The 10,100-nt window shown below is 44.5% G+C and overlaps 1 protein-coding gene across 2 annotated transcripts in view; it reads left to right on the top strand.

Moving 5' to 3' along the window:
• Nucleotides 1-2,567: 2,567 nt before the first annotated feature.
• Nucleotides 2,568-10,100, top strand: part of LOC142059649 (uncharacterized) — a 211,916-nt gene continuing 204,383 nt past the window's right edge. For both annotated transcript variants that reach the window (XM_075098525.1, XM_075098526.1), the window contains exon 1: nucleotides 2,568-2,782. In XM_075098525.1, the coding sequence (XP_074954626.1) occupies nucleotides 2,679-2,782 (104 nt within the window). In that variant the 5' untranslated portion in view covers nucleotides 2,568-2,678. The remainder of the gene's footprint in view (nucleotides 2,783-10,100) is intronic.

Below are 10,100 nucleotides of genomic sequence, written 5' to 3'. Positions count from 1 at the left end.
GTCAACACGTTCAGCGCTTGGTTTGGTGGTGGCCATGATGTGGTTTGTAGGTATCAAGATCAAGGATGCACAACAGTATAGCAAATAAGTTCCGTGACGGTAGGCACGTGCCTAGTTGGTCGTGGCAGGGATGTGGAATATAAAGAAGTCACTGGTGCTGTATCCACTACTCTTTTCCCTGACATAGCCCACTGTTACCACTGTAAGAACTAGAATAAATGAGTCTGCTTTTACCTCTGAGCTATCTGTGTCAGGTCTGAAGATTTAACTGACTTGGGCACAGTCGGATCAATTATCCCAGTAGGCTTTTGGAACTGCTTTCACCAATGCTGGTTCCCTGCAACTCTTTCTCATGTGAATTGTCCCATTAAAGTCAACAGCTTTGCAGGATATTCTCAATTAAAACACAGCTGAGGATAAAACATTAGATAATATTTCTAAGAGGGGCACATTGCACAGGCTGCGTTTACATTTCAGTTCAGGAGAATGTGAGTGTCAGAGCTGCTAAAGCGAGCCCTGCAAGGCTTTTTGCACAGGTTTTACACTGCTCCATCTTCAGATTGAGCCACAGCTGTATTTGCTGCGCGGCCCCCAGGCAAAGGTCTCATCAATTAAGTGGCCTTCACTGAGTAAGATACTCTGCACTTGAGTACCTCCCAATTTAGAATCACAGAATCATAGAATCGTTAAGGTTGGAAAAGACCCCTAGAATCATCAAGTCCAACCATCAACCCAACACCCCCAGGCCTCCTAAACCATGCCCCGAAAATGTGCATGTTATGCTCCGTTATTCTTAAGAACTGGGTGTAATAAAAGTTGTGTATAATTTGTAATGATCACACACAGGTTAGAAAAATAAAGTTGAACAGTTTATTGTTGAGTTCCTTAAGATGGAAAAATTAAACTATTTTTGAAGGGCTAATCTACCTCTCCTGGAAAAAACAGCTGAGCAATAAGATCCTTTGCTATTTTGCCATGATGTGATCCTGAAAATAATCCAGGTTGGGATGACATCTCAGGACATAATTAACGCTCATCCTTGACATAATGAAGGCCTATTATTTTACGAAGAAAGATTTTCTGGGGTTTAAGAAATAAAATGATTAAAAAACTATGGGCTCTGCAGGAGGTAGTGAGATTAGCTCAATACAAGGTCCTGCAGAGCTAAAACTCCTCCAGATGCAAGCAAGGCTTAGACATTCAGTGGAAATTTCAGGGTACAATTAATCTGCTCTAAGGTCAGATAAGGGCTATGCGTTTTCTTTACCATGAAAAACAAATCAGTTGATGAAATCTCAAGGGGATCATGTCAATGCAAGCTTCAAAGAAACGAACAGTATAAAACCAGCTGTCTTGTTATGATTACCTACTTTAGCAAAGGCCTTGGAAAATAAAAACCATACAGGAAGCCGTGTTTCTAAGGTGTGTGTGAGGGAGGAACCGGTGTATCTTGTTACAGGACTGAAAGGAAGACAAATTAATGCACTGTAAAACTGAGGCTGACCCCTAACCCGTGAGGATGTCAGTGTACCCGCGCAGTTCTCCCTGTCACAAACTCATACGGGAGCTAATTTGGAGCAACTTGAGGCCAAGCCCATTGTGCCGGAGTGGAGGGAAATCGCAGTTGTCTTTAGCACCGGTTGGCTCAGGGCCCATCTGCTCGTTCACAGCCCAGCGGTTGGGTAGTCACGGCTCTCTAGAGACAGGAAAGTCGTGATGTAACGGACCTGGAGTCCTACATTAGGTCATAAAATGCTTAAGGTGTGCTTTTCCCATTTTTTATTTCCTACTATGCACAGGTCCCTTTCCAGGTCAGTTGGTGTCCCTTCTCTTGCCAGTGAAGAGTTGCCTTCTGACTGCAGTAAAGGTCTGGAGAGATTGCAAAGAGGAGAGGATGGATGGTCCAGAGGATAGCGTGCAACTCTGGGCTTTAAGAAACCACCTCTCAGTTCCCAGCTTTACATTCTTGCCATCACTAACTCTCAGCGGTAGCAGTGTTATCCCTCCCTCATGATGTTAAATGCATTTATTTTCACGGTTACCTCTTTGGAGTGCTCAGATGTGATTGCAATGGACGTCACGCACAGAACAAAGAAGGACCAGAGGAAAAACAGAGAAGCCAAGCTACATCTCTCGCAGTAAGGCAGAAGCGGGTTGGCACCTTGGCGCAGGAGGGGGGGGCGAGCAGGGGGTGGCCAGCTCTCCTCCGAGAGCCGGGAACCGTCGCGAACATGAGGTTGCGTGTAACTTCATCTATTATTCAGTGAAAACAAATCCCTCCTTATCTCCACCTCTCCGCGTTGTACCCAAGAGGAATTCGGTCCACGAGGGAAGTCCCTTTGGAGGAGGGGAACCGACGAGACATTGCAGAGGAGGGGAGGCGAGGCGGTAAGCAGGCGGGCAGAGCCGGCCGGGGGGACCCGGGCTGGGGGGGGGGGGATCCCGGGCGGGGAGCCCCGAGGCAGCCCCCGGAGAAGGCAGGGGGTGCACGGCGGTCCCCCCCGCCCCGAGCAGCGCGGGGGGCGGCCGGGGGCGGGCCGGGGGCGGGCCGGGGCCGCCCCTCCAGCGGCGCGCCTCGCCGCCGCTTTAAATGACTTGGAGGGCGGGTGGCGGCGGTGCTGCTGCCGCCGCCGCCGCCGGTGCCGCACCTTGCCCCCGGCACCCTGCCTCGGCGGGCGATGGCCGCGGGGCCGCCCTGCCGGTACCTCTGCCGGTACCTCTGCCTGTGCCTCTGCCTGTGCCGGGCGAGCGGCGCGACGGAGCCGCGGCTGCAGCGGGGCATGTGAGTGGAGCGGAGAGGGGGGGGGGAGGGGTCCGGGGGTCCCGTAGCACGGCCGGGGGGGTGCGGGAGGAGGAGGGTGTCCCCGCAGCCCCTCCCGGGGGTCCCGCAGCCCCGCCCGGGCGCGCTGCCTTTGTCTGTCGCGGGGGCAGGACCTTGGGGTCCCAGCGGAGTGTGTCCCGTCCCGTCCCGTCCCCCCCGTCCCCGCCCCCCCCCGAAATCACCGATGAATCGGTGTTCATCGCCGTCCAACTCCTCGACAAAGAAAGTTTAGCCGGGTGCGTCTTTAACTTAGGCGAGTTCCCCCCCCTCCGCGGCGTGGGTTCCTGCTCCGTGGAGTTATTTTCGAACGGGTTACCCGTGGGACTGCCAGCCCCGGCGGGCTGCCTCGGCTTTGATTCGAGATGTGAAGGCAGCTTCAGGGAGCGCAGCGGTATCGCTCAGCCTGTTTCTTCCTTCTCGTTTTAAAAAAAATCCCGAGCGGATGGCAGAGCCTCGCCTCGCACAGCTGCGGCAGCAGCCCATGCTTTCGGAGGGGTTACGGTGAGCTTTACCTGGCGGAGGACAGTAATAGGAAAAAAATCTGAGTAATAAAACCTAAATCCGGTTTAGGGATTTATTTTTTTTTTTTTTAAATCGGGAGGGGCAGGGCCGGCGAGCAGCGAGGGGAGGGCGATGGGCAGCATCCCCCCGCAGCTGGAAGCACGGCTCGCTCCCAGACACAAAGGAGTTGGGGCCACGTGTGTGCACATGCCGGTGCTCGGGCAGGAGGAAGTTTCTGCGAGGTGTTTTGCACGGCATGAGCAACAATTTGTTGTAGATGCGATGTAACGTTTTTGTCAAGAGGTAGTTTTGTGGTCAAATTCTAAAGTAGCGTAGATGACAGCGCGCACAAAATGTTACGGTTCAAGTTTTTGCTCGTTGCAATAGAAGATAGCATTTCTGGAGGCGGCTCCCTGCTTTGTGCACCTTTTTCTCTGCAAAGCTCCGCTTGTATTTTTAAGGAATGTTCATGTCCGTGTCCCCCCTCCCGCCCCCCGCCGCCGCCGCAACCTGACAACAGCCTTTTCAGATGTCTGCGTATACCCTAATTTTTAACCCCTTTGCTCTTCCTATTTTTTTTGTACTTAGCCAACTTCATCCCACCCTTTTATAATTAACTTGTCTCATATATGTTTTCAACTCAGTTATTTCTTCTGTCACAAAATTGACATTTCTGAGCCTGTTGCTCATTGGTTTTCTACACACCAGCACATAAATATGTACTTATTAGAAGTGCTTTTAAGGTGCTTGATATGACTCCATTTTGCTGGAGCACTAAGTATCCATCACGATGTTTAGAGAAGTCAAGTTCATTTTCTGGTAAAGCATTTTTTGTTTTTAAGTGCTCTGTGTTCCTTTCAGGCGTGCTTCTTGCTTTCTTTAGAAGCAATTACTCCACTATGAGGAAGAGTCCTGTTGGCCTACATTAATCTATTTGCATTTGACATATCGGTAATAACTATGATTCTGCACTTTGGAAGCTGGAGGTGGTGTTAACTGAGAATTGCCTCCAAAGAATTTTTGTTTGCTGTTACCTTTTTAAAGCTAGTGTCACTGCAGGAATACAGGCAACATTCCCTTCTGGAAATGAAACTGTACAAGGATATCACCGTTGAGCTCGAGTTGCTGGGAGCAGGGGGCTCTGCTAGCCAGCAGCAATCAAAAATCCCACCTGAACCCCCTCACCTGTGGCAGAGCCTGGAGTGCTTTTCCCAAGAGGCATATTCCTGCAATTACTATAGTTCTTGCTGCTTTCCTTGAGCTGGGGCAGGTATCAGCACTACTCCAAACTTACTTTATGCTGTTTAGGGACTTCACCTTCAATGTAAACAGAAATACAAGCAGTCGTTACCCCTTAGGAGTAAGCTAAGTGAAATGTTCACAAGGACACTTCACGAATCGCCTTATTTTTAGTAATTCTGTGTTCTTCTGACATTGGTCATCTGCAGTCAATGGGATAAGAGGAACAACTGTATCCCTTGGAACACACCACGCCTGGTGCTTCCTTCTTTAGCATTTGCTGTTGTTTTGATTGAGATCTTATGTGGCTGAGGATATACAGGATATTCTCCGTAATTGTTTTCCATCTGCTGCTAACTTTAGTATTTGCTGCTAGCTAAAAATGAGAGGAATCTGTGTGGATGTTGGTATTCTGCTCCCAAGCCCCCTGAGGAGATTTAATGTAGAACAGATTATAGGATGACTAGCTATTTCTATCAGCCATGTTTCCAGACAATTAGCCCTTGATGATCTTGTGTTAGAACTTTAGAGAACACTGGAACGACCAGAGAACAAATACGCAGTTTTCATCGAAAACCATGCTGTTTAGGCCTTGAAATGATGAATTAACCATCTCTTGTCATAAAAAGCACATTTTTAGCAGCTCACTTCGCAGTGAGCTCTGTAGTTCAAAATTGGGGTATATAATGACGCTGTAATTGTGATGTGTGGTTATCCAGCACTGAGTTTACTTTCAGGATCGTGCTTCGCAGAAGGCTGGGGGTAGTTGTGGGACAGTGCAGAAACAGGAGCTAAGAGTAGAGGCCTTGAGTTGCTGTCAGAAGTGGTAAAACCTCTCCTAGAGAAATGTTCCACTACAAGTTCTAGAAGTACAGATGTTTGCTCATAACTGTGCAGGACGGAGCAAAAGGCAGGAGCGGTTATGAGGTATGTGCTAGGAACCCCCTTTGTGCAATAAATATTACCTTTCATTGTTAGGACTGAGACGTGGCTCGAGAATGGATTCTTCTCTTCCCAAGTGACGCATGAGTGAGGACTTCTTTGAAAAAGTCATGAAGTGAACGTTGTCCTTGCCAAATTTAAGCTTGTTGCTCTGTGGTTTTCCAGGTCCAGGATGACATCTATAGGGTCTGATTTGGTTTTAGAGGATCCAGTCACAACTTTGTAATAAACTATTTTCTTCAGGTTTTTTGACTGCTCAAATGTTGCAGCTGCATATTTTTACTCTGTCCATAAGCAAGTAAATTTGGTCACATTCCAAGGAACACCTGGATTTAAAGCTGGATTCCTGGCTCAGTAACTGTTTTCCAGCTTCTTCAATTCTATTGGGCACTGGAGGCTTACTCGTGCTCCTCCACATAAATCATATTCCCAAAAGCGAAAGGTAGCGTTCAGATGATATCTACGTTTGCAACACTTGAGCAAACTTGGTCCTTTAACTGTAGCAGTGATTGAGCTACAGAGGTACAGGAGTAGTGTTGCACCCTGTCTCACTGCAAATAGGTGTGGTTGTGGACAATATTTCAAAGTAATTCAAATAACTTTTTTTAGGCAAGTAGGTGTAATTAAAAAGGTGAAGTCCACTTTTTTTTGAGGACTGGAATGTATTTTAAAATAAACTATTGGTGTACAAAGCATTTCCGTACAAAGAGATGCATCGGAGTTTCGATTGCTATGGTGGAACAAATTGCATGTCACTTAGAATATGTTAGAACGCAGTGCAGAGAACAAAGTAACGCAAAAAAATTGCTTCTATAAAGTATATGGTGATAGAGCTTAAACTTGGACCCTGGAGTTTTGTCATAATGCTGTCCAAATGATGCGAAAAGTAGGTTGTATAATCATTGCTTGGCGAGAAATTGTCTCGTATATTGGTTGTTTAGCCAATACACTATTTTCACCTCCAGTGATGCCAATTTACAGGTGCAAGGAAAGTTTTGCATTCCTAGCGTTAAATAAGGGCTTGAGGTATACTTAGTTTTCGGAGCTGAAGTGAGTAATGTAGTAAATCTCCTGCCATTTCTTTGAATGGGATATCAGATCTTCACAGACTTGATAGTTAAAAAAAGACTGCAGGTTTTCTGGTGAAAATAAGGACCTGATTTGCCACTGTGGTGTATTTAAGTTTGTATCTGAAATTAAGTAAGATTAAGTTAAGTCTTTCTTATCAACTCTTTGTAAACATTGATTGAAGTGATGCCGGCAACCCAGAGTCACGGCCAAAGTCTCATTCACTCATTTTAGTTTGTTTTTTTTTCTTCCCCCCAGCTGAAACCTCAAGTACCTCTTCCCAGTCCTGTCTGCCTAGAATCTGTCAGGATGCAGTAAACCCTCAGCGTTCTTGAATGGTAGCTACATCCAGCCTTTGAGGTTTGGATAATGTGGTTTTTAGTAAGCATGGTTTAAATGCTTTGGCATGAAGGTTATGGCAGCCTCATCCTTTTGTCCAGTTCCCCACCCCCAAATGCTTCAGTATCCAGTAGTTGTTGCTAGGAGAGAAAAATAACTGTTGACGAAAGAGATGTTTCTCCTCTTTGTGAATGTGGACATCACGCTGAACAAAAAATAGTCATTCTAGCCTGTGCACTACAGTATCTTGCCACCAGATAGAGCTCATGCTGGTCAGCATTGTAACAGAATCACATTTTTCAAGAGTTTACAGTTACAGCCTCTGTTTCAGAGTTTCTAGGGGAAAATTAATTTTGAATTTAGTCTTTAAACAGATGGTAAAGGGCTCTTTTTCTCTCCCAGTATATTCATTGGCAGGAGACTTAAATATAATGAATGAGTATCAGCATGCTATAGTTCTTTTCCTGATTTATGACATTTTCCTGCTCTATGGGAGGAAAAATGAGATCAAGGCTTCCTCCTAAACTCTCAAATAGCCATAAGGCTACAAAAATACATGGTCATAAAATGCGATAGCCTGAACTTGCTGCATTTATCAAAGATGAACCTGATCTTGTGATTGACTAAAGTATTTCCCAGTTTTATATCTGTTTCCATATCAGAGACATCACATAATATACCTGCAAGAGGTTTAGAAATTTGCCACCTGAATCACAATAGCCTATATGTACTGTGTGAGTCTTAAATCTGCAAGTTTAAGGTAGGCAAGCCCCTGCTCCCATTCACTATTAATGGGATTTGGCTTCTTAAGTTACTCTTCAAAAATGCACCCTAAGAGGGCAGAACTTGTCAGCGTTTCTTTAAGCTTCTTTGTGCTGCGTTATGAAATGTTGATGTAGCTTAGTTAGTTATGCATACATTTATTCTTTGCGTGTACTGTGTGTTTGCAGTATTTCTGATTTTCAGGAAAACTGCCTACTTTTTGCTTTGACTTCTTTCTTCTGCATTGTTTATATCCAGCACTGTTGATGTATCATAGTTCTAGGAACGCCGTGATCTGGATATGACAGAGAACATGGAATACGTTTAATAAATTTGAACATGCCTCCTGGTGAGGAAGGGTAAGATTATCTGGCAAAGTAAAACCTAGTCTTTGCATGACTTGTCAGCAGAACCTCCTTTGATGGAAGCAACACTTTGGCTCTCAGAGAGTTAACAGCCCATATTGCAGACTCGTGTTAGTCACCAATTAAATACCTTCTCTCTTTGAACACCGTTAATAGATTTCCTCCTTCTGAAATCCAAGCCTGTTATTGCTTACGTTCTCTCTAAAATCTATTGCTTTTAATTTATTTCTGAGGAGAAAGAAATTTCTTTTCATTACTGTGAAATCAAAGCAGTTAAAAACTGCGTGCTGAACATGTGTAGTCTTGGTTTTATACTTTGGATTCCATGCTGGTCTTGGTTTAAAGCTAGTCATTAGTTGTTCCAGAGGTAAGCTTGAGATTTTTGCCTTTTGTGTAAGCATATGTATGCTTTCAGTTACAACGCGCACACAAGCCAAGCTGTACATCTAGTTGTATTTCTCTCAGTACCTTTGACCTATGGATGAATATTTGATCTCATGTGTGTGAAAACAGGAATGTTATTCAAGTCAGAGTGCTGATGTTCTTTTTTTGTATTCTTTAGTAGAAACACCATACCTTTCCTTTTGTAAGCCAAACCTCATCCCTTCTTTTGTAAGTTAGAGCAGAACTTGGTTCAGACTGTTGCTTAGTAGAGAACACCATGCCCAGACTGTGTTTTTATATACACAAACTAATTCAATATTGAAAATATATCGTAATATTTCAGGCTCTGCCAGAGAAGGAGACTTTATAAGGTGGTTTTTTACAACAACAACAGAAAAATCTCAAATTATGAAACATGTATTTTGGGCCTAGTCTTTTCAGGTGAGAATATTCCTGTGTAGGAAATGAGTTTCCCTACACCCCAATCCTTACAATACTCTTCAGCCGTTCCTGTTCAGTTTGTAATGGCTAGTGCTCTCCCTGCCCGACAGATGCATCATCAATGGTGAAAAACCCAGTTGCAAGAACTTCTCTCTTGTAATTATATTCTTCATGAGGCAAGGCCTGCCCCTCTTTTTTGGCTGCAAAGTAACACCAGGAATCTGTGGGTAATTTAGAACCTCAGTATAAGTTTCTAATCTGAAAGATACAAATTTTTGAGGTATTTCCCCTGTTTACCATCATTGAAAACTAATCCACTAATGCATGCGTGTTAGTTGCCATGTTTTTTTGTGGCTAGAATTCCTAAAATACTGAGCTCTACCAATATTGCTTAATGGTTTAAAAAAAAAAAAAAATCAAGTGGGCATTTGCATCAGTGGTGTTAAGCTAAGGATTTATAGGGTAGTAAAAGACTGGGAATATTTTAACACTTAAAACATTGGTATGTAGGGACTTTTCTTGCATCTATTACATGTTACTGCACAAGTAAGCCTTCAGGAAAAGAGGTTTTGACTCTAAACTGTTAAAATCTGATATCTACCAGAAAAGCAGTGAGCAATTCCTAGATACTGATTGCCAAACTGAAACTGAGGATTTCGCTACCTTCTAACTAGTTTCACTGTCAAGCAACATGGTACATGCTGCAAAACAAGGTGAGTTTTTCTACTTATGACACAAGTGGTATGAAATTTTTCAGTGGTTTTTATTTTAATATTTTAGCGTCGGGTCCTCTTGTGCCGCCTTGCCAGAAGAAGCTCAGGTCAGCATACCTGGCAGATTTACTGGGGTGGCTTTCATTATTCACTCTTCTGCAGCAGAATGATAGTTGAGATGGGTGTAGTTAATGGGAAATTTTGTCTAGAGATAACTGCTGCTACTTGATGCTTTCCTCTTATAATTTCACTTTTTTTAAATGCTAGTTTTGTCTGAATTCTGGACAGTTATTTGGTTTGCCTTAACATGAGAGGCATTATGGAAAGAAATATGAACTATTTTTTAGCCTCCTTATATGTGACCTCACATATGGTTTTCTAATTACATTAGAGTTGGATCCTTGGGACAAAGGTCCTTAAATTGTCTGCAAAGCAGTCTGCATGCTGGAAGGGTTTGTCGGTGCTGTGTGAGGCTTGGCAGGCCCAGTCACCGGCAGCAACGCTGGCGCTCTCCTGGATGCTGTT

This window comes from Phalacrocorax aristotelis, chromosome 7 (assembly GCF_949628215.1).
Source record: "Phalacrocorax aristotelis chromosome 7, bGulAri2.1, whole genome shotgun sequence".
Classification (NCBI taxonomy): Eukaryota; Metazoa; Chordata; class Aves; order Suliformes; family Phalacrocoracidae; genus Phalacrocorax; species Phalacrocorax aristotelis.
This window is presented reverse-complemented; position numbering and strand designations above follow the sequence as displayed.